Source organism: Lissotriton vulgaris, chromosome 3_1 (assembly GCF_964263255.1).
Source record: "Lissotriton vulgaris chromosome 3_1, aLisVul1.2, whole genome shotgun sequence".
Lineage (NCBI taxonomy): Eukaryota > Metazoa > Chordata > Amphibia > Caudata > Salamandridae > Lissotriton > Lissotriton vulgaris.
This window is the reverse complement of record NC_141689.1, coordinates 1861621645-1861646931: the sequence shown is the minus strand read 5'-3', so window position 1 is coordinate 1861646931 and position 25287 is coordinate 1861621645. Positions and strand designations below refer to the sequence as shown.

The 25287-nt window shown below is 46.3% G+C and overlaps 1 protein-coding gene across 1 annotated transcript in view; it reads left to right on the top strand.

Annotated features, from left to right (window-relative positions):
* The first annotated feature begins 24823 nt into the window (after positions 1-24823).
* The window catches only part of DCHS2 (dachsous cadherin-related 2), a 932357-nt gene continuing 931893 nt past the window's right edge, over positions 24824-25287 (top strand). Inside the window, exon 1 of the mRNA XM_086962326.1 lies at positions 24824-25278. Within this exon, the coding sequence (XP_086818452.1) occupies positions 24824-25278 (455 nt within the window). The remainder of the gene's footprint in view (positions 25279-25287) is intronic.

The following is a 25287-nucleotide window of genomic DNA, read 5'->3' as shown; positions in this document are numbered from 1 at the left end:
AAGGTGAGTGAGGAGGAGTGCAGGTGTCTGGAGGATAGGTGGAAGTTCAGTCAAATGTTGAGGTAGGCAGGTCCTAGGTCATGGAGGGCTTTGTAGGTGTTTGTGGATCTTGAACAGGCATCTTTTCTGGATGGGGAGCCAATAGAGGTCTCTCAGGTGGAGGGTGATTTGATTAGTTTGGGGAGGTACCGAATGAGTTTGGCTGCGGCATTCTGTCCGGTCTGGAGCTTTCTAAGGAACTGGATGGAGACGCCGGCATAGAAGTCAGCAGGTGGTGAAGGCCTGTGTGACTCTCTTTCTGGTGTTTGTTTGAATCCATCTGAAGATTCTTTGGAGCATGAGAAGTGTGTGTAAGCAGGAGGAGGCGACTGCTTTAACTTGTCATTTCATGGTCAGTTGGCTGTTGAGAATGATGCAGATATTGCATGTGTGATTGGTCGGTGTCAGTGAGGGTCCGAGTTCTGCAGGCCTCCAGCTGTGGTACCATGCAGAGGTGTTTCTCCCAAAGATCAGCACTTCCATTTTATCAGATTTGAGTTGGAAGTAGTTGTCTCTCATCCATCCTGCTATGTTGGTCATGACAAGGAGATTGGTGTGAGAAGTTGGCCTGCATATGATGTCCACTATTTTAGTGGGCACCTTGCACCAGTCCAAGCGACCCTCATTGATGGTAGGTTTAAAGTTAACCTTTATAGAAAGCTATCCTAATGGTAGATGTTGAGAGCAGCCTTCAGGCTAAGACTTAGAGGCAAGTTAAGCTAGTTGTTTTACCAATTATAATCTCTTGAATGATCAAATGAAAGCACACCACACAAGGTCTATATCAAATATATATGCATTTAATCTAAACACAACCCCTCTGGACTCTTTATGAGGTCAGAGGTAAATGTACAATACAAGGAACTTAATAAGCATACGATAAGTTGCACAGTATACGTTATACCCTAGGGGACTCACAAACCATATACTAAAATAGTGGTATAAGAACCACATGAGGGTTAGAAAGCAGGCCTAGGGCCTGTAGAACTGCTGGGGCTACCAGGAACTAACCAAGGTAGGGACACAGGAGGCCCACGGGGGACGCGTCAGTGTCTGAACACAGCCGCGGATCACCATTGACTTTCTATCGAGAACGAACAAGTTACAATATTAAAGATAAGGGCACTTAGAGGTGAACTACGATGGAACCCTTTTAGACTAGGACACTTTGAGAGTCAAGACCCACGGAAGCACCGGAGTACTCATGTTACCTAACCCAGTGTAGCCAGGTGCATATGTGTCTTTTGATGTCGGGTTTCGTCGTCGATTCCTATGGAGAGCTGCAAAGAAATGCTGCAGGCGACCAGAGGAAAAAGTGGCCGGGTGGATCCAAGGGTGGATCCGAAATGTGAAGAACCTGAAAGCAGATGGGACAGTGTCTGGGTCAATAGCCATTGACCAGTATGTCAAGGAGAAGATGCCAACCAATGTCGGCTGTTTTCAGGTGAAAGAGGTTAAGCTTGAATCTTAAGCCACGAGGACCAGGAGGCGTCAATGAGAACCAGGAGCTGCATTCTAGCTGTACCACAAAGGGTGTTGAGTGCTGCAATGTCAGAATCCGGATTGGACCTATCAAGCCTTGGCAATAGCAAGCCATGCAAGATGTCAAGATTGGCTTCGGTTCAGACCAGCAAGGCCTGGGGGACTCCTCCTTTGGATGGAAGTCAGAGCATATCTGGCGCAACCAGGAAAACTCAAGAAATCAAGGATTGGCCTTTGTGGGGGCTCACTAGCCAATAGACTAGGAACCGCAAAGGGGCCTTGAGGTACGCTGGAGAAAGGGGACTCACAGGTCACTCATGGAATGCTGGCCTCTGTACTGCAGTGCAAAAGGTGCTCAGGGCAGGGGCTTCAAATGCCTCAATGCACAACTTCGGGATACCTCGGAAAGTAGGTGCAGGTGCAAAAATGCATGATGTCCAGGAGTTCCGGTCCCACGTCTCTATGGGTCTCAGCTTTTCTGGGAGCTCGGGTCAGCTTCAGAGATGTCTAGAAGTCCATGTCCCATGTCGCAGATTCTTCGGGATCCGGCGGGAGCCTCAATAATGCAGACCTGCAAAGATGCTTTTGTTGCCTGTTGGAACAGGGTGGTCACTCCTTGACCACAAGGTAGATTACTTCTGTCTTCCAGTCTATATGGAATATCGAAGGTCCAAGATATATGTTGCAGAGTTTCGTCCAGGGTAATCTAAAGTCCTAGGGACTGGGATCCTATTCTTATAGCAAGTATAGGGGTCCTCCTATGGGTGGACCTGGGGAGGGAGTGGTTACAACCATTCCCCTTTGTCCAGTTTCGCACCAGAGCTGGGACTGAGTGCCCCAGCAACCGGTTTGAACTGGGAAATGCATGGAGCACCTTGTGTGCCCCAGGCAGTGTCTAAAAAGTATTCACTGAATGCAACCCACCCTGCCCCAATACACTAAAGCCTGTCTGGAAGGTACCAGCACCTCCCTGGACAGGATACCTATTGTCCAAGCCTCCCCTGCAGGAGTTTCATCCAGCAGCAGGAGGGCAGACTTGTGTCTGTGGCAGCAGCATCCATTTTGTGATGCTGGGGCTCTGTTTAACTTTAACCGGGTTTACCAGTATGTACATGTCTATTCCCGCTAAAAGGGTGGAATGCTACCCCCACCACCAGAACTGGCCTGCATATGATGTCCACTATTTTAGTGGGCACCTTGCACTAGTCCAAGCGACCCTCATTGATGGTAGGTTTAAAGTTAACCTTTATAGAAAGCTATCCTAATGGTAGATGTTGAGAGCAGCCTTCAGGCTAAGACTTAGAGGCAAGTTAAGCTAGTTGTTTTACCAATTATAATCTCTTGAATGATCAAATGAAAGCACACCACACAAGGTCTATATCAAATATATATGTATTTAATCTAAACACAACCCCTCTGGACTCTTTATGAGGTCAGAGGTAAATGTACAATACAAGGAACTTAATAAGCATACGATAAGTTGCACAGTATACGTTATGCCATAGGGGACTCACAAACCATATACTAAAATAGTGGTATAAGAACCACATGAGGGTTAGAAAGCAGGCCTAGGGCCTGTAGAACTGCTGGGGCTACCAGGAACTAACCAAGGTAGGGACACAGGAGGCCCACGGGGGACGCGTGCAGTGTCTGAACACAGCCGCGGATCACCATTGACTTTCTATGGAGAACGAACAAGTTACAATATTAAAGATTAAGGGCACTTAGAAGTGAACTACGATGGAACCCTTTTAGACTAGGACACTTTGAGAGTCAAGACCCACGGAAGCACCGGAGTACTCATGTTACCTAACCTAGTGAAGCCAGGTGCATAGGTGTCTTTTGATGTCGGGTTTCGTCGTCGATTCCTATGGAGAGCTGCGAAGAAATGCTGCAGGCGACCAGAGGAAAAAGTGGCCGGGTGGGTCCAAGGGTGGATCGGAAATGCGAAGAACCTGAAAGCAGATGGGACAGTGTCTGGGTCAATAGCTATTGACCAGTATGGGGAGGAGAAGATGCCAACCAATGTCGGCTGTTTTCAGGTGAAAGAGGTTAAGCTTGAATCTTAAGCCACGAGGACCAGGAGGCGTCAATGACAACCAGGAGCTGCATTCTAGCTGTACCACAAAGGGTGTTGAGTGCTGCAATGTCAGAATCCGGATTGGACCTAACAAGCCTTGGCAATAGCAAGCCATGCAAGATGTCAAGATTGGCTTCGGTTCAGACCAGCAAGGCCTGGGGGATTCCTCCTTTGGATGGAAGTCAGAGCATATCTGGCAGTGTCAAAAAAGTATTCACTGAATGCAACCCACCCTGCCCCAATACACTAAAGCCTGTCTGGAAGGTACCAGCACCTCCCTGGACAGGATACCTATTGTCCAAGCCTCCCCTGCAGGAGTTTCATCCAGCAGCAGGAGGGCAGACTCGTGTCTGTGGCAGCAGCATCCATTTTGTGATGCTGGGGCTCTGTTTAACTTTAACCGGGTTTACCAGTATGTACATGTCTATTCCCGCTAAAAGGGTGGAATGCTACCCCCACCACCAGAACTGGTGGGGGGGTAGTATTACAAAGTGTTGGCACCTCACACTATATGTTTTGATAAAGCCAAACCAAAGTTAGCATTAACCACGAGGATCATAATGCACTTAAGAGTATATGGTATGGCTATATCTTAGGACAGCTATAGTGAGATGGTTCCAAAAGCTGCAGAGGGCTCAGCTCATGCTAGGGCACCCTCTCACGCAAAGCCAAGCACTCTGCCATCAGGATTGTCAAGGCCTGCCATAGGAGTGACTTATAGGTTATTATGTGTCTATGTATAAAGGTAGATATAGGTATACTATATCTAAGTAGGGGGTGCTTACACCACCTTGCTCAGGCTGCAAGTGGAGACCTGTGGTGTCAGTTTGGAAGGCAAACCAGGGGTGGCGCAATACATGCTTCAGCCCCTAGTAGGCCTCTGGGGCCCCTATGCCCTGGGTACCTAAGGTACCATATACAGGGGCTCAGAAGGGTGACCCAGTAACCAATCTGGTATGCACCTAAGGTACATGGTATCAATTTAGAGAGAGAACAGCTAGGCTGTGGGCGTGATTAGCAGTCCCACAGCCATACTAAAGTCAAAAAACCAGTGAAACACAGCAAAAAGTGGGAGTAACCATTGGAAGCAGACCCTACTCTCCTACATAACCCCCCCCCCCCCAAAACAAAACGCAGGGACATTAAACTAACCTTGACCAGTTGAGTCTTCATGTTCTAAGTGGAAATATCTTTAGAGTCCATCTGCATTGGCATGATTACTCCCATGTCTATGTTCCACTGTATAGTCCATCCCCTCTAGGGAAATGGACCACCTGAGCAGTTTGGGATTTTCACCCTTCATCTGTTTTAGCCATAAGAGGGGCTTATGGTCTGTCTGAACTGTGAAGTGAGTGCCAAACAAGTATGACCTCAGCTTCTTCAGAGCCCAAACCACAGCAAAGGCCTCCATCTCAATAGCTGACCAACGTTTCTCTCGAGGGGTCAGCCTTCTGCTAATAAAAGCTACTGGCTGGTCCTGACTTTCTTCATTCAATTGTGATAGCACAGCCCCTACAACTCAGAAGCATCTGTTTGAATAATGAAATCTTTGGAGTAGTTAGGACTTTGCAGAATTGGTGCTGTGCACATGGCCTGCTTCAGGTCATCAAATGCCTTTTGACAGCTGACTGTCCCCTGAACTTTCTTAGGCATTCTTTTAGAAGTTAAGGCAGTTAGTGGTGTCACTATGGAACCATACCCCTTGACAAATCTCCAATAGTACCCAGTCACACTCAAGAAAGCTCTGACCTAAGTCTGGGTGGTTGGAGCAACCCAGTCCATTATGGTCTGGATTTTGCTCTGCAATGGTTGAATCTGGCCTCCAACTACAAGGTGGCCCAGGTACCCAACCTGTCTCTTCCCTATCTGGCACTTAGTAGCATTCATAGTTAGGCCTGCTTTTTGCAGGGCCTCCAAAACATTTTTCAGGTGGATCAGGTGATCTTCCCCTTTTGAGCTAAAGACATCGATATCATCAAGATAAGCTTTACAATAGTCGTCAAGTAAATAATATAAGGAAGGAGCGTCGTATTCATAAAAAAGTCTTAGGTTCAAATGTTGACTTCCAAAGTTTTATTGTTGCAAAGTTCATCCAATATCAGTGACAGAAGTAACAATAAAAATAGTCCAAATAAATCCAAATGAATGCAGTGCAGAAAACTCAAAACAGCCAACGCGTTTCGTCCGGAGTGGACATCATCAGGGCTCAAAACAACAACTTATATTCCTATTCAGGCCTGGATATAGTCACTTGTGTAATTTCCACATTCAAATCTCCAAAAGAAAGTATCCAATATTATTCACCAAAGAGCTTTTAAGAAAAACCATTTGCCTCCATCTGGGCCAGAGCAACGATTCCTACAAACGAGATCCAGGCCGGCGGCACTGGGTATGTGAACATCAACTTGGCCTGTGAGGACTTTATTCACCAACCTTTGAAATGTGGCAGGTGCATTTTTCAGTCCAAAGGGCATCACCACAAATTGATAATGCCCACTAGGGGTTGAAAATGCTGTTTTTGGCTTTGCATTGTAGCAGGGTTTCCGTTCTCCCACAGAACTGTGCATAGAGATCTAGAACCTCAGTGAGTTAGGATGATCCAAAACTCATCTCAGTGTCAGAAATCCCCTTACCTAGCTAGCTACAGTGTCTCATGGCTCATTATGGAATGATCCATGTCTTAGACAAACCAGAACATGAACTTTAGAATACCTCAGGAATCGTGGAACACATGAACACTCTTTCGTTATATAATCATTTCAAACCAAAACTGAGAGTCAAAGAACACAAGTGCAAGTTTGAAATATTTATTATTCAATGCAAAGTTCTCAAATGCAGTATCTTGTATAATACCAAAATGCAGATTATAAAAATCAGAGTCAGCAGCATAGTCACTAATCCATAGTAAGCAAAAGGTGATAGCATGTTACAATGCAAAATCTATAGAAATCTATATCACCTATATTTCGCGCACCCTATCTAGCATATTATTTTATATCTAAGAAGGTCTCATTCGGGCTTTAGCAGGGCGGCCCCATACCTCTAAATGTCAGTAGGAGTAGATCACATCAACAGCTACCAGCTCTCTTCATGCGCAGCACCAAGTGTGTGCGTTCATTCCGTGTAACTCTATCTTAAACCCGCGTAGAGCCCAAAATGTTGGCATCAACATTATTTGTGTTATGTCTAATGTGGTGCGAGGATCAGGCCTTCCAGCAACCTTGTGTTAGGTTAATCTTAGACTGTTCAGCTCTCAGTGTGCAGACAGTTGTACCAAGTGTACCAGGCAAAGCTGATAGCATAGAAATAACATATTATTCTCAAATAAACCACCTCACCGCTTCTAGGGTGAAAAGCGACAACAACAAGTAGGTGTCGTGTGCAAAACTGAAGCCGAAGGAAAAATGTCTGTTTAAACATGTAATACACTCATGCTAACTTAACGCAATATATGTAACGAAGTATCCATATGACACCCCCCCATTGATCCGAGCACCGTCAAACATAAGGGAAAAGGCAATCATAAACAAGATACACAAAATGAAAGCAAAGTTCAATAATTTTGAGCTAAAAAAAGCTAAAAAAATATGTATGAATGAATATGTATGAACGCCTACAGTGGCCTCAAATCTAAAATTAAAAATAAAACTTTCGAACCAAAAAAAGTCATCCGCTAGGTCTCAAAATTACAAAATGTAGGACCAGGGCTCATTAATTCAAATGTCTGTATGAGAAAAGAACAAGGCACTTATCCGATATCCAAAGTCATGTGCCATATTGACGTTATCTTCAGCGACATCACGTGATTGAACTCTCCATCATTTGAGTACAGCTCACTCCTCCAATCCAGCAAGGGGAAAGTCATATTCCATAACAAAGCAATCCTCCCAGGCCTCTCACGATTGGACAGTATATGCAAAGTAAGTTGCAACAGCCTCCAGCAAGAAATCACTGCCATCCTCCGAAAATAGTTCAGCAATCCAATTCAGCAATGGGAAAGAACATACGTGCTCTTCCAGCATCGGATCCTCCTGTAACGTCAGAGGACAACTCGGTGGGTTCACCAGAACGCTGTGTGTCAGAAAGGCATTTGTCGCTGCAGAGATCTCCCAGTGGCCCAATATTCCATTCATCGCTGCCAAGGCCATAACTCTTTCGCCAGAACAAATCAGCTCGTGAGCCACCACGGGACGCATCAGCTGATCAAAATCGACGTCAGGAGCAGTCCTCAAGCATAGGCACAAATCAATGGCCCAATCGAACTCGCAGCTCAGGCAGTGAAATACAGGTTGGACACACGTGAAGTCGGTGAACCGAAATGACAATCTATAGGCCCTGCTTAATGCTGCAAGCGGCAATGTTCCATAGTAATTGAGCATCCGATTACGGCACAGTGTCAGGAGGCGTTGAACGGCTTCTTGCGCAGGATGGGCATCCATGTTTTATGAAGAAAAACACCAACAGAATGCCAGCGGCTACAGCCAGCAACACAGGGCGCCTGCTACATGGCCCCACATTGGGCGCCATGTAGCAGGGTTTCCGTTCTCCCACAGAACTGTGCATAGAGATCTAGAACCTCAGTGAGTTAGGATGATCCAAAACTCATCTCAGTGTCAGAAATCCCCTTACCTAGCTAGCTACAGTGTCTCATGGCTCATTATGGAATGATCCATGTCTTAGACAAACCAGAACATGAACTTTAGAATACCTCAGGAATCGTGGAACACATGAACACTCTTTCGTTATATAATCATTTCAAACCAAAACTGTGAGTCAAAGAACACAAGTGCAAGTTTGAAATATTTATTATTCAATGCAAAGTTCTCAAACGCAGTATCTTGTATAATACCAAAATGCAGATTATAAAAATCAGAGTCAGCAGCATAGTCACTAATCCATAGTAAGCAAAAGGTGATAGCATGTTACAATGCAAAATCTATAGAAATCTATATCACCTATATTTCGCGCACCCTATCTAGCATATTATTTTATATCTAAGAAGGTCTCATTCGGGCTTTAGCAGGGCGGCCCCATACCTCTAAATGTCAGTAGGAGTAGATCACATCAACAGCTACCAGCTCTCTTCATGCGCAGCACCAAGTGTGTGCGTTCATTCCGTGTAACTCTATCTTAAACCCGCGTAGAGCCCAAAATGTTGGCATCAACATTATTTGTGTTATGTCTAATGTGGTGCGAGGATCAGGCCTTCCAGCAACCTTGTGTTAGGTTAATCTTAGACTGATCAGCTCTCAGTGTGCAGACAGTTGTACCAAGTGTACCAGGCAAAGCTGATAGCATAGAAATAACATATTATTCTCAAATAAACCACCTCACCGCTTCTAGGGTGAAAAGCGACAACAACAAGTAGGTGTCGTGTGCAAAACTGAAGCCGAAGGAAAAACGGCTGTTTAAACATGTAATACACTCATGCTAACTTAACGCAATATATGTAACGAAGTATCCATATGACAGCATCATCGGCTAGTCTGATCTGCCAGTAGCCAGCTGTTAGATCAAATGTGCTCAGAAATTTGGCAGATGGCAACTTATCTATGACCTCATCTGCTCTGGGTATTGGATGGGCATCAGTCTTAGTAAATGCATTGAGACCTCTGTAGTCTACACAAAACCTCATCTCTCTCTTACCAACTTGGGTGTGAGGTTTTGGCACCAGGACTACTGGACTAGCCGAAGGGCTATCTGAAGGTTCAATCACTCCCAATTCCAATATTTTCTGGACTTCAGTCCCGATACAGTCCCTAACATGATCAGGTTGCCTGTAAGTCTTATTTTTAACAGGCAGATTGTTCCCAGTGTCCACTTCATGAGAGCACCAGGTAGTCTGACTTGGAGTCAGTGAAAACATATGTCTGTACTGCTGTGGAACTTGTCTGCAGTCAGTCTGCTGCTGATCATTGAGGTTGCCTGCCAAGGCTACTCCATCAACTGATCCATCATCAGGGTTCTGAGAGAGCAGGTCTGGGAGAGGGTCACTCTCTTCCTCCTGTCCTTCATCAGTAGCCACGAGCAAGCCATTGTCTGCCCTGTCAACATATGGTTTTAGTCTCTTGACATGAAGCACCCTATGGGGCATCCTGGAAGTTCCAAGGTCTACCAAATAGGTAACCTCTCCCTTCTGTTCAACAATAGTGTGGGATCCACTCCACTTGTATTGGAGAGCCTCTGGGGCCACAGGCTCCAAAACCCCCACTTTCTATCCTGGCTGGTAACAGTCAGTACAGCCTTTTGGTCCTGCCAGGCTTTCTGTAATTCCTGGCTAGCCTCAAGGTTTTTGGTTGCCTTTTTCATGTACTCTGCCATTTGGGAGCGGAGACCAAGTACATAGTCCACAATATCCTGTTTAGGGGGTTTGAGAGGTAACTCCCATCCCTCCTTCACCAGACAAAGTGGTCCTCTAACAGGATGTCCAAACAAAAGTTCAAATGGTCTGTAGCCAACCCCCTTCTGTGGAACCTCCCTGTATGCAAACAAAAGGCAGGGTAGCAGGATATCCCATCTCCACCTGAGCTTTTCTGGGAGTCCCTTGATCATACCCTTTAAGGTCTTGTTAAATCTTTCAACTAGACGATTGCACTGTGGATGATGGGGTGTGGTGAACTTGTGTTCACTCCACACTCCTTTCACATTGCAGTTAAGTAACTTAACATGAAGTTTGCACCTCTGTCAAAAACTACCTCCTTAGGGAAACCCACTCTTGAGAAAACTCCAAAGAGGGCTCTTGCCACAACAGGTGCTGTAGTGGTTCTAAGGGAAATTGCCTCTGTGTACCTGGTGGCATGATCCACTATCACCAGGATAAACCTGTGCCCAGATGCAGTTTGGGAATCCATTGGTCCAAGAATATCAATTCCTTAACGTTCAAAGGGAACCCCCACCACAGGTAGTGGTATAGGGGGGCCTTTGTAGTGCCACCTGATTTGCCACTGGCTTGGCAGGTGACACAGGAGCAACAAACCCCCTTTGTGTCTTCAGACATGTGGGGCCAGTGAAAGTGAGGAACAATTCTGTCCCAAGTCTTGTCCTAGCCGAGGTGTCCTGCTAGGGGAATATCATGGGCTAGTGACAAAAAGAAGCCCCTGAATTCCAAAGGTAAGACCAACCTCCTGGAAGCACCACGCTTGGGGTCTCTACTCTCTGAATATGGGAGCCCTTCATCCCAATAGATTCTATGGGTACCACTAGCATTCTTGGCAGCCTCAGCAGCAGCTTGCTGTCTGAGGGGTTTAAGAGAAGGGCAGTCCAACTGCGCCTGACGCAGATCTGCCCTGGAAGGGCCCCCTGTCCCTAAGAACTCAACCTGAACAGGTTCAAGCTCCTCTGGGACAGTTCCTTCTTCAGGCTAGCTCATAATCAGCTTCCTCAGTACTGTCCTTTTCCTGGTAGGCAACTGGTCCATTATTTCAGAATCCTGTGCCTGTTCAGTGTTACACTTTTTGACCTAGTCACTGCAAGGACATGTGCAGAGATTCCTAACAGTTCTGCATGAGTCCTAATCTCCACTTCAGACCAGTCTGAAGTCTCTATATCGTTGCCAAGCAAACATTCTACAGGGAGGTCTGAACTTATCACAACCTTCTTGAGGCCAGTTACCCCTCCCCATGAGAAATAGCCATACTACGTGTGCTAGCATTGGTCACTTGGTAAGTCTCACCGTGTATCACTTGTCCAGGGTCCACAAAGTCAGGTATCACAATTATGACACTGGCACCTACACCTGCTTCCCTATAGACCTGAGCCTTTTTCCCATTGATTTATTGAGTTTGTCTGTACTTGCCCAGGTTACTGAGACTCTCAGAGGGGGTCACATCCATGCCCCCATCACAGTTCAAAACAGTTTGAGTTGGCACTCTGACTAGGCCAGGGTCCATCACAGTTCCCAGGTTTAACCCTACTACACCCTTCTGTTGAGAACCACCACTTGGAGTTGAACTAGAGGGAACAGTTGCCTTAGGGGCAAAGGTGGCTGGAGCTGTCTCCTTCATAGTGCACTCACTAGTCCAGTGAGTATTATTTTTACAAACTTTGCACCATGGTTTTCTAGGACCTTCTTTCTTTTTGGATTGGAGAACCCCACCATTAGAAGCTGTTTGGGGTCCTTGCGAAGACTTCTGGTCTTTCGCTTTCTCCCCACCCTTTTGGTCTTGCTTCTTCTGGTCCCCACCTTGGTTCTGTACCTTCTGCTTCACCCTGGTTCTGACCCATTTGTCTGCCTTCTTTCCCAATTCTTGGGGAGTGGTCAGATCAACCAAGTCCTGATGCAACAACTGGTTCTGACAGTTATTAAGAATCTGTTCTCTCATGATTAGATTATACAATCCTGTATAGTCACACACTTACTGCCCGGTAACCAGCCCGCCAGAGCCTTAGTAGCACAATCTACAAAGTCAGTCCAGTCCTGAGTCTGTGTCTTCTGGGTATCTCTAAACTGCAACCTATACTGTTCAGCTGTTAGGCCAAACCCATCTATCAGAGCACTCTTTAGGACAATGTAATTGTCAGCATCCTCTTCTCTTACAGTGAGGAGCTTATCTCTACCTTTGTCTGTAAAGGAGAGCCACACGATTGCTGCCCACTGTCCTGCTGCACTTTGCAGGCCCTTTCCAGGTCAGTTATTTGTGGATGTCATCCCCAGTCTGATAGGGAGGGACAAGCTTGCTTAGGTTTCTATGGTCATAAGACCTATCCCTACCACTAGGGATATTGCTGCCACCATGGGGCTCTAGCACCATCTTTTTTTCTCTCTCTCAAGAGCCAGGGTCTCCTTCTCTAAGGCTACTTCTTGTCTCCTTATCCTAAGCTTGGCTTCTTTCATCCTAGCTTCATGTTCCCTCTTCTCAGGAAAAGTTCTTCTCCAATGAGCAGAGGCAGAGATCCCTAAAGATGACCCAGAATGATTGGATTCCACTGAAGGTGATCTTTCCCTTCTAGGCACACCTACAGGTCTACGAGGGGGAATGGAGGGGGGCCCATTCTGACTCACCTCATCTCCTGGTAGCCCTGCATTTCCCAGGTTGAGTCTACTGAAATCATCCTGGTCTGTTTCTTCCTCATCATCATCAGAGGTCTGGTGAGGCACCCCACTAGTATCCTCTTCTGCTGATGGATGCATTCCACTCCCATTACCTAGTCTATCTGGATCGGATACTTTTTCCATGTCATCTGCCACTAAGATAAGGTGTTGGGTGGTGGGACTTTGACCTTGCTTTAATTTTATTTTGGCACACAGACCCCATAACTCCTGGAAAGAGAATGTGTCACATTTAGATGTCTGCCCCTGGCTGGATCTGGCAGAGACACACTAGCTCCTGCCGTTAAAGCCATGACTAGTGAGGTGTGGTTTGTGCACCTACCTACACTACTTGGTTTCCTACTAAACCTGTCTAGTAGTTGTAGTCAGGGTGTGCTAGGCCTTTAACACCTACAACTGCTAACTTCAGTAGAACTTATGTATTTTAAGCTTGATTTATATATACCTACTGGTACCTTAATGTGATTTTTAAAATGATATTCTCAAGATTATTTGGTAAAACAATGCAAGCTCTAATCCCACACGCTGCACACCAATGTGATAAGTTGGCCTGGCATATCATGTCCACTCTTCTAGTGGGCACCTTGCCCCAGTCAAAACGACCCTTATTGATGGTAGGTTTAAAATCAACCTTTATAGAAAGCTATCCCAGTGGTAGCTGTGGAGAGCAGCCTTCAGGCTAAGACTTAGAGGTGAGTTAGCTAGTTGTTTTACCAATTATAATCTCTTGAATGATCAAATAAAAGCACCCCACACAAGGTATATATTAAATATATATGTATTCATTCTAAACACATCCCCTCTGGACTCTTTAAGAGGTCAGAGGTAAAAGTACAATGCAAGGAACTTAATTAGCATATGATAAGTTGCACAGTATACGTTATGCCCTAGGGGCCTCACAAACCGTACACTAAAAAAGTGGTATAAGAACCACGTGAGGGTTAGAAAGCAGGCCTAGGGCCTGTAGAACCACTGGGGCTCCCAGGAATCACCTAAGGTAGGGACACAGGAGACCCACGGGGGACGTGTGCAGTGTCTAAACACAGGCGCGGATCACCATTGACTTTCTATGGAGAACAAACAAGTTACAATATTAAAGGTTAAAGGCACTTAGAGGAGAACTATGATGGAATCCTTTTAGACTAGGACACTTCGTGAGTCAAGACCCACTGGAGCACGGGAGTACTCGTGTTACCTCACCGAGGGAAGCCGGGTGAATAGGTGTCTTTTGTTGTTGGGTTTCGTTGTCGATTCCTATGGAGAGCTGCAAAGAAATGCTGCAGGCGACCAGAGGAAAAAGTGTCCGGGTGGATCCAAGGGTGGATCAGAGATGTGAAGAACCTGAAAGCAGATGGGACAGTGTCTGGGTCATTAGCCAGGGACCAGGATGGCGAGGAGAAGATGCCAACCAATGTTGGGTGCTTTCAGGTGAAAGAGGTGAAGCTTGACTCTTCAGCCATGAGGACCTGGATTCGAGCTGTCCCACAAAGGATGTTGAGTGCTGCAACGTTGGAATCCGGATTGGACACAACAAGCCTTGTCAACAGCAACCCACGTAAGATGTCGAGATTGGCTTCGGTTCAGATCAGCGAGGTCTGGGGGGCTCCTACTTTGGAGGGGAGTCAGAGCATGTCTGGAGCAACCAGGAAAGCTCAAGAAATCAAGGAACGGCCATCGTGGAGGCTCACTAGCCAACGGACTAGGAACCACAAAGGTCCTCGTGGAGTACTGGCCTCTGTACTTCAGTGCAAAAGGTGCTCGGGCCGGGGCTTCAAATACCCCAATGCACAACTTCGGGATACCTCAGGAAGTAGGTGCCGGTGCAAAAATGCAGGATGTCCAGGAGTTCCAGTCCCATGTCTCGTGTGTCAGCTATGGGTCTCACTTTGCTGGGCGCTCGGGTCAGCTTCAGAGATGTCTGGTAGTCCGTGTCTTGTGTCGCAGATTCTTCAGGATCCGACTTAAGGAGGTCAGCTGCATGGCTGTGACGCTAGTATGCCAAAGGCAAACTCGTTTGCTCCAATCAGTGCACTGGCTCTGCGCAGCTCTTGCCATGTCTTCCAATTGAATAATCCTTCATCCAATCACAGATAACGTACTCACAAGATAAATTGTTAAAGCTGGGGACGAACAGGCTGGACTCTGTTAATATGCAGAACCTAACTAATTCCTCACTCTGCAAGGGACACTGGTCAGATGATTACACCAACAGGGAGTCCTATGGGGTCATACTCTTTCACTGCATAGGTAGTTTCACATAACAGCGTCATCTTTCCCTAAATCAAGGGTGCTCTGATTAATGCATGGCCCTTAGACAAACACTCCATAGATATACGTAGCATACTGATCTTTAGGAAATATGATTTTTGTTACTATAACTTGAATTTCTTATATTTCCACATTGCAATTGGGCTGTGCCTGTCCCACCTCCTGCATCCTGTACGCAGAGTAGGATGATTAGCCATTATTTTTAGGGAAAAGCACAGAGTGAAAATTTACAATTGGGCGCTTTGCATTTGGCGGAACTCCCAGCTTGTACTTTACAGCATTTCCATTCTGTCTCTATGGCTGGATTGACATGCTTTATCACCCTCCGCCTCCACATCTGGGTCCATCCACTAATTTTGTTAATTCCCTAATTAAGTTCATTCTCACACAGGTTTTGACAGATTACTTTCTTATTCTTTTTCTTTTACCTGCCTTTTGATGTACTATTTGTCCGCCTACTAACAAATCTATTAGGTATTGCCCCAGGGCCAAATTATTGTCATTGTGCATAATGCATTGCCAGCTGCCCTTTATACTTCTTCTTCAGTACTAAGTCATCACAGGGTGGAGGAGGGCCTGGCTATTAAAGTGCTAGTTGACCGTACAGCACCTTGTTTCCCTCTCCTCTGCTGACTTCATAGTTGAGGCTACATCTCTTCCTATGATAACTGGAATAAGTAGGTCCAAGTTACCTGCCTTCTGCTTAAGATAATGTATCCCCGGGTATGCCCTTGCACACTGTGTTACAGTGACACCCTTAGATCAGTTAAACTTCAGTGCAAAACGTTTGAGAAATGGTGTTAACTCAGAATTGAGCTAAGAATTGCACAAAAAAGTATAAACAACAAATTCTTGCTACAAAGGTGGACTGTTATACCAGATTGCTAGACTTCACATCCTTGATGTGATCTTCCCCCAAACATGTGACTTCGACCCTCCTGTTTACTGTATTTATTTGTATTGGCATTAGAACTCTGTGCACTTTACCAACACAAATCAGTGCTAAAGTGCTACCTTCCATATACATGGCAATATTGGCCAACTCCTGATTGGAGCATTTAATTTATTTATACGTCCCCAATAACGTGGCACTAAATGTACCCATAGCCTGAAAAGTAAATCTACTAGTTGGCCTGCAGCACTAATTGTGCCAGCCACTAAAGTAGCACTTTCAAACATGTTTCAGGCCTGCCATTGCAAGCTGTAGTGCAGTTGTATACCTCCAGTTTGAGCTGGCAAAATAAACCTTTTGCCAGGTATATACCTTCCTTTTTAATACATATGAGTCATCCCAAGGGAAAGCCCTAAAGTTCCATGGTTCAGAGTGCATTATATTTTAAAAGTTGGAAATGTGTGTTTAAGCTTTACATGTCCTGGTAGTGAAAAACTCCTAACTTCCTCCTTTCACTACTTTCACTCCTTTCATTCTACCGTGGGATAACATTGGTTTACCTTATTACATTTAAAAAGTGCTAACTTTTATTTGGGAGCAAGTAGAAGTTTCATGTTTGGACTCAAATGAATTTCAATTTAGAATCCTATTTAATAGCAAAGTTGGATTTTGAATAACAATTCTGAAAAGGCCACTTTTAGAAGGTTGACATTTTCTTGCCCTAACCGTTTGGTGCCTGCTTTCAGTATCCTGACTTACTGTGACTGGCTCTGCTGTTGGAATCTGGGAATTCCTCCCAGACAGTGAGACAAAATGGACTGGGTGTATGCAGGTTGGGCCATCCTGTCAGGATGACTCTGGTGGACCTGTTCCCCACTCCACTTACAATTCAAAGGACAGGCTTCCAGCAAACACAAAGGAAGCTGATACCAGCCCTTTGTCACCCCAGACTTCTTGGAGCCTTGGTAGGGGAAAGAAATAACTCTCCAGAAATAGATGTGTGGGCAGCCCAGGATGTACCCCCATTTTAAAGGCTGGCATCAGGTATAAATATTGGACCCTTATAACTCCACATCAGTGCACTCTTAGGCCTATGGGCAATACATAAGAAGAATTGCCTTGTTCTCCAGAGGACTAGCCTTCTGCTTCAGGTCTGCCTTGCTCCCCTGTGGACTGTCCTGCAGTTACTAGAGAACTGCTTTAAGACTGACTTGACCCCCAGATGGCTGCCCGGCTAATTGAGTACTGCCCTGCTCTCTGAAAAGGAATGCTGGACATTCTCCCTTCATCCCAGGCTATACTGATTGGCTCTCAGGATCGGTTGGCAGACCTCTTGCTTGAGTTACAGGGGCACAACAAGCTCCAGAGACCTTCCTGCAACTGTTCAGCTGGCCTTCTGCTCTGGACCTGCCTGAACCTTCAACTGGATCTGCTGCTGCCCTGCTGACCTCTGCTCGAGTGAGTTCCTGATTCCCAAGAGATGCCTCCCCAAGTCCTGGACCATTGACTGGCATCATTTGAAGGAAAGGTGAAATCCTGAGGTTTTGGGCTCTTTACAAATGGGCCTGTCCAAGATGAGACCCTGCTGCCCACAATGACTAACTACTCGAGTTCTGGGGAACTCCACATTTCACACAACAGTGACAACCGGCAAAGTGAGATCTGCACTTCAAGCTATAGCAATAAAGCCTGCAGTGACCACCAATGCAAAGCAATGACGCTCATCCGGCTCTTTGCACTGCAGCAAAGACAGGCCACCTTGCACTTCCAGCTCTTTGCACTACAGCGACGATCATCTGTGACGATTTCCGTGATCATTGCGGCCTCCTCCCCCTTAAACAGAACTTGTTGCGCTGGACTTTGAGAAGGTGACTTTTGCAGCGGGACTAACTTGGTCCCTGTATCCAGCCTGTTCTCTATCACGGTGAGCCTTAACTTCTGGCTTCCCTCTGTGCTATCACAACCAGATGACCACGAGTGGTGCTTTGTGTTTTAGGCTCAATTTTCTCCTAAAACTTGAAATATAAATGTCTCTGGTACTACTGATTGGATTGTTCTCATTGTGGTACCATTTTATTTCTTAAAATGTACTCTACTTTTCTAAATGTGTGTGGGGTTTTTCATGTGTTGTGTTTTCACTTTATTCCTGTTTGAGGCCTGCATAAAAACTTTACACTTTACCTCTAGGTTAAGACTGATTGCTTTGTGCTAAGCTACCAGAGGGTTCTTCACATGTTAACGTAGTGACTTTTGTGGTTCACCCTGACAAGGATTGCAGTTGTTGCCTGAGTGGGGCTTCCACTCCCTTCATCCAATAACTTGATTACTGCACAGATCAATTCTTGATGCTCCCAATGTTTCCAAACAACTGTTCTCCATGGTTTAGTCACTATCAAAACCTTCCTGTATCTCTAATGTGGCAGAATGCCCTCAACTGTGTGATTTTCTTTCTCTTTACTTTGAGGAAAAGTTGTAAACATTGTTTCCAGTCTTACGTATTCATCTAGCTCATAATCTGGATTTACTGTATGGCTGAATTCCAATCACACACGGCAAGCCCAGTAGGAGGACAGTTTACCTCTTACAATTGTAAATGTGGGTTCTCTGAACACTAAGGCATTCTTGAGTTTGACTAACTCCATTTCTTCTACAGCGCCATTGGATCCTTTGCCTTCTAACATTTGGAAGCAGATATCACATAGCCTTGCCTCCATCACTTTATGAAGTATTCATCTATCTTTTAATCCTTTGTAGAGTCATTGGTATAGCGCTCAGCACAAAGGAACAATGATTATAACTTTTCTACTCACTTTATGGCCGCTCCGTCTATGGACTAGTGCCATTGCTGACCTATTGCGGTATACAGATTTTCTTTTGAATGTATCACGTGCACATACATTGTACAGTTAGTAGAAAATGCGGAAAGTATTGGTTCACAATTTCTGCATGAAAATATACATAATCAGCGGAAATTAGACAGCTAACATTAGGTCTGATTAAATTACATCTATTGCAGAATTTCGTATCGTCCTTTAAAGAAGTTGCTGGATATTTTTAGAATTTGAATGCAAAGTTGATTTTCTCTTTTTAGCGAGGGAACATCACAGAACACAGCTTGACTGTGTAACACTATGAGCTCATACTTCCTTGGCTCATTGTGACTACTATCTATCATGGGATCAGCCGGAGTCTTAGACAGCCTGGGTAGGATGAGTGCCTTTCTGCGTCCGCCTAAGCATGGGCGGAAAATCCGTTTCGCTCGCGGATTTTGCGGATTTTCGGGAAATCCGCAATCCGCGAGATTCGCGAATCTCCCGCAAAATCCGCAAATCCGCGAGCAGCGGATTTTGCTCGCACTGCTCGCACTGTTCGCGTGAGTTCGCGTGAGTTCGCGCCCCGCGAATAAGTGCAAAATTGCAGAAATACGATTTTAGCAAAACTGAAAGTAACTACTTACCAGGTTCAAAAGTTCAGGCTCATCATTAGTAGCCATTTCCTGTAGTGCTTCCTGAGGGGCCCCTCCAGAGTTCAGTTGCCAGTTGAAACTATTATGTGACCCTGCTCTGAACCTCAGAATAGTTACACATATGCCACAAAGGTCCTGAATTACAGCTAAGGGAGACAAGCAGGAGCCAGGCTGGAAGTTAAAATCCATTAATCAGCCCCTAATTCATTATTGTCAGTTGGGGCAGGGCAGGTGTTGTAACTAATTTTGCAACAATGAAAGCACTTAGCAAGTGCAAAAGATCACTAATCAGGGCGCACTAAGGAAGCAGGTGCCAGCTAAAAAAATATTCTGTGACACATTAATCAGCCCCAAATTAATTCAGGTCACTTGAGGCAGGGAAGGTGTGCTTTGCTTTGCTGAAAATAATGTACACTGGACAACCAGAGGGTGTGGTGATGAAACAGAGGGTGGCATGGGTGGGCCAGAGGGTGGCATGAGTAGTCAGAGAGTGGCAGTGGTGACAGAGAGTGGCAGTGATGAAGAAGAGTGTCCCAAACAGGCTGGACACGTAGAAACAACAAGTTCGCGAAACTTGCGACCCGACAGGTAAGTTCGCAATTTGCGAAAGTGTACAAAACCCTCGCGAACTGGCAGAAACACGGGCGAACACAAAAAAAAAAAAAATCCGCAAATTCGCGGGAATTCGCGGATTTTGCGGATTGCGAATCCGCAAATCCGCAAAATTCGCGAACGCGAGATCCGCAAAATTCGCTCATGCTTACGTCCGCCCTGCCTGTGCAAGAATCTGTGTAATCAGTGCCTGACCTGCCTGTGCAAATGAGAATTTATAGAGCAGTGGCCTGGCCTTAGCTCAATGTGGTCTGCAATAACCTGTATCAAGTTATTATCAGGCCTGTGGTTGGGTAATTGTGTTTCGAGCTAGTGCCAAACACGGGCTCAGGTCATGTGTGGAAGAGACGAGTAATGATGATTTGTGATTTCACCTTGGATCTGTGGTCTCCAACCTGTTTCATAGTGGGAGCTACCTCTGATATACAGTAAATGTTCATGAGCTAATATGCAGATTAGATAACAACACACTACAAAAAAAAGACAAACCATTTAAGTACTGCCCAACTGGGGGGCTTATTTATGAGGCCTTGCGTCACTTTTATGCCACTGTTGCATCATTTTTTGTGATGCACCAATGGCGTAAATAAGGCACCATGTTGCGCCTTATTTACTAAGAGCTTTGTAAACCCCTGCACCACATTATACCTGCATGAGGTATAATGTATGCAGGGTGGGCATTCCCCCGCATCCAATCCTTGCAGAGGTGGTGCATTGAAATCTATAAGATTTTAGTGTGCCACTTCTAGGATGCTACTGCATCAATATCTTACACCTGCCTCATGGCAGGCGTAAGACTGATGCAGGTCCTTTCACATGGGGCTTGCCCCATGTCAAAGGAACATTGCTGGAGTTGAGTCAAGCTTCGGACACAACTCCAGCAATGCATCAGATCTGTCATTCCTTGCGACATGTTGCATCATACAGTAAATATGACGCATCCATCATTTCGCAAGGAGTGTGCACTGAGAGGTGACGCATCGCTGTTTTCACGCAGCGATGTGCCACTTCTCATAGATAAGGGCCTGTATCGACTCAGGGCCCTATTTATCAAGGGTTTGTGTCACGTTTGCACCACGCAATGTGATGCATGCATGACACAAACCCTAAAGTGAAATTGAGCAAGCCACTCAAGTTCACTTTGCGTGGCGTGATAAATCATGAGTAATGCAATGTAGCACAAATCGCTGCATTACAATACTCTAACCTGGGTAGGCATTCCTTGGGCGTTGTGTGGGTGTTACCATGCAACTCCCATGGATTTTGACACATTTCCAAATTTACCATTGCTGGTAGACCTGGGATCTCATGCCAGGAGGTGATTACCACATTTGTGGAGACTAACTTTATTCTCCATCAGAGTCAATCTGGATTCAGGATGAAGTACCGAGACTGCACTGCTGGAGGTCTCGGAAGCTATTAAGGAAGTTCTGGATAAAGGTGGAAAAGCTATGCTGTTATTACTGTATTTATCAGCGGCCTTTGATACCGTTCCCCATGATAGGCTCCTGCTTAGACTCCAGGAATGCGGCATTGGGAACATGGTATCTAACTGGTTCACTTCATTTCTAAAGGACCGTAATAAAATAGTCTGGTCCACACCTTTTGCAGCCCCTCTCCCCCCTTTGGAAGTGGGAGTACCACAAGGCTCAATTGTAAGCCCTACTATTTTTAACATTTATATGGCTCCAGTGGCGTCCCTGCCTGAGGCATATGGTGCTAAAATAGTATTGTATGCCAATGATACACAGCTGCTTTTCACTTGAAATAAAGACGCTGATTTTAATGGAGATTTGAATAACTCTTGCCTGACCAAAGTGTTCTCCTGGTTACAGGACGATCAGCTCAAATGTAATCCCGAAAAGTCGGAGATTATTTTCCTTGGACACCCCCCGAGCAACGTCTGGCAGAACTGGTGGCTAGCTGATATGTCACCCCTTCTCACCTCGGTCAACAATGTCAAAAATCTAGGGGTAATGTTGGAAGGGAAACTGTCTATGCAGGCCCAGGTTCAGACTGTGGCAGGTTCCTGCTTTGGCATGCTGAAAATGTTAAAACAGTTTCTCCCACTTCTAACCATCTCTCACAGAAAAATTTTAGTCCAAGCACCAATAATCTCCAAGCTAGACTACGTCAATATTCTGTACTTGGGGCTGCCAGAGTACCAATTGTCAAGACTGTAAGTTGCCCAAAATGCAGTGGCCAGAGCAATTTATTTGCTGGGCCCAAAAACATGGACGTCTTCTTGTCTGCCCTGGCTTCCAATTCGCAAAAGGATCTACTTTAAGTCCATGGTTCTGGCATTTAAGGCACTCCATGGCATTGATCCTGGGTACATCAGGAACAGAATCCAGTTTTACTGTCCTAGTCGCACCTTAAGGTCCTCATCTCTTCAGCTGGCTCGGGTCCCTAAATACTACCAAGTACGGATTGGGGGGACGTTGTTTTCAGGTTCAGGGTCCCATACTATGGAATAAGCGTCCAGTGGAACTAAGACTAATGCATAATCTTCTGGAATTCAGGAAGCACTTAAAACTTGGCTATTTCAGATGTACTTTCTAAATAGGGTGATCGCACTGCACAAAATTGTTTTTTTCACACAACAGCGCTGGGACACTCCTTCGAGTAGCTGAGCGCTTACACATTGCATTTAACATTACCGTAGATAGAGGAATATGCCTCAGGGAATTGTATTTGTGCAGGAAGGTGCCCCTTTCTGCACAAAAATAATATTGCATTCAATGCAGGCACTCTTACACCATGGTGCCAGGCCACTTGAACCATGGTGCAAGGGTGCCTGCATTGGCACTAGGCAGCACATTGGGCACCAGCACTGAGGAAAGGACAGATATGTGCCTTATTGAAATAAATATGGCACATTCTTGCCCTATCCCTTTAACGCAGTGCAGCAAGGTGACTTGCTGCACTGTATTACCTTTCCATAAATAGGCCCCTCAGTACATAATGAGAAGACCATCACATCTATCGAACATGACATTCCGTCCGGGCTCCTCGTGGCCTTATATTTACCAGTTTAGGCTAAGAAATTATTCTTTAGCAGTTGCTTCCCATTAGCTGGTTGAATTATGATCCATTTGAGTTTTATTTCTTCTCAGGTCCCAAATCTAACAAATGTTATAAGGATTATGTTAAGAAAATAAAAGTTCCTAAATATGTGCATGTCAGTCAGTAATTTACAGACCAAATGGAGAAGTGTGGCTCACTGGTTAGAGCAGGCAGACCCTGAAGCAGAGGTCAGACCCGGGACCAGGGTTCAATTCCCGACGCGGCAGGGTCTTGAGCTCAAATGTCCATGGACTCGATAATTCTAGCTTCGGTGCCTGATCTAATCATGGGTTCACACTCTGCAACTCTGGGCATTAAGCTTGCTTAATCTCCACAACGCCCCCCCCCCCCCTGCGGCAAGATGCCTGGCTTTCACCTTGGGGATACCCTATAGGGGCTATCTCACAGGGAAAAGCCAGGACGGGTTCCCAAGGCAAGTGCGGAGATACCCCTTTGGGGGTCGAATCTGACGCTATATAAGAATATAATAATAATAATAATAAAAATATCAAAGAGCTTTACTGGCTGAGGGGGTTTAAAGTAATTTATGAAAACATATGACTGTTGCACAAGATATCAGATTCCCCTTTAAAATATAAACTGAGAGATCATGAAAATGTCATTCATTTATTCATAAAAAAGACAGCTGAAAGTAAAGCTTTCGATTTCAGGCCAGAAAGGTATCTCCTATCTTCCTTAGGCTTTCGAACCAGATTTTCCATTCCCACAGACTTCGGGTAAAGGTGGAGATATTTCTCTCTACAGGCAGCTTCTTCTAGGAAGCAACAAGAACTTATTTTTCTTGACCAGGCATGGGTGCCTCCAGTGCATTTCTTGAAGCCGAGGTACACCCAGTACATTTCTTGACGTCTATGTACACCCAGTACATTTCTTGAACTTTATGCACACCCAGTACATTTCTTGAAGACTACCTACACCCAGTACATTTCTTGAACTTTATGCACACCCAGTACATTTCTTGAACTTTATGCACACCCAGTACATTTCTTAAAACCTATATACACCCAGTGCATTTCCTGATCGGATTCGCAGCCTGTGCAAATTGTTGGCACTTCAGCCTTTACACAGCTAGTGCACGTCAGGGACTCATTCTGCGGACAGCTAGCACATGACCCATGCTAGCCTGTGTACGGCCAGTGCAGGGCCAGCTCCGTGGCAGCCCTCGTATGCTGCAGTGATGAGAAGCAGGCTGAGCGTGCCCTTGAGTCACGTGGGCCAGGCAGAGTGAAGCTGAGCTGACAGAGCACACACACCGCCGGCGGGGCAGACAGGCTGTGCGAGCAGCGGAGCAGAGGCGGCGGTGGAGCTGTCCGCTTCAGCACCGGCAGCGGATCGGCTCCCACTGACGCCCTTTGAAGAGAGCAGTGAGCACGCAGGAGGCTGCAGCAAAGCCTCCCGCAAGGCGGGAAAACACACGGGGATGCAGAGACATCAGTAGTTACCTGCGCGCTGGACGGAGCGCAGCGGTCAGTCTGGACATCACTTGTCATTGCAGCACCTAATTGCCCCGATGCCAAAGAGCGGCACCTGCCAGTTCCTTCTGCGGGATACTGGCACCTGGCTGCCACCCTTCGAGACACTGCCACCTGCAGTACGGGGTAGTAACATCTGGCATCAGCCTGGTGTCGCTCTGGAATATTGGTACTTGCCTCCTGCTGAATACTTATGCCCTCCAAGTTTGTGAATGACTTACCTTGTTTTCTGGCTCCCGGTTCGACGCTTAGTTGGTCACGGTCGCGTGCCTGGAATCGCTGCACACTCCTGCATTAATTAAGCACCATTCTCTGTGCCACCTCGTAGTCCTGCAGATGGGGTGATGCCCCCTTAGTGGCTCTAGGTACCGGCAGGATGCGGGCTCCATGCTCCCGGCTGCTAGCGCTCCTCTGCTGCTGGCTGTGGGCGACTCCCGGCTCCCGAGGGCAGGTCTACAACCTCAGCCTGTCCGTGGACGAGGAGCTGCCGGCGGACACCCTGGTGGGAGACCTGCGGGCCGGACTGCCAGACCCTTCTGCGGGCGGCGGCGGCTTCTTCCTGTCGGTGGAGGCTGCAGGCGGCGGGGAGGACCAGGACTCGCCGGTACTCTCCGACTTCCAAGTGGACCCAGAGTCGGGAATCATCCGCACGGCGCGGCCGCTGGACCGGGAGCGGCGGGAATACTACAGCTTCTGTGCGGCCACTCTCCAGGGAGAGCTGCTGCAGGTGGAGATCAGGGTGCGGGACATCAACGACCACGCGCCCTCCTGGGGAGGCCCCGGGGGCAAGGATCAGGGGCAGCCGGTGCCAGGGCAGGTCCAGTCAGAGAGGTTGGGTCA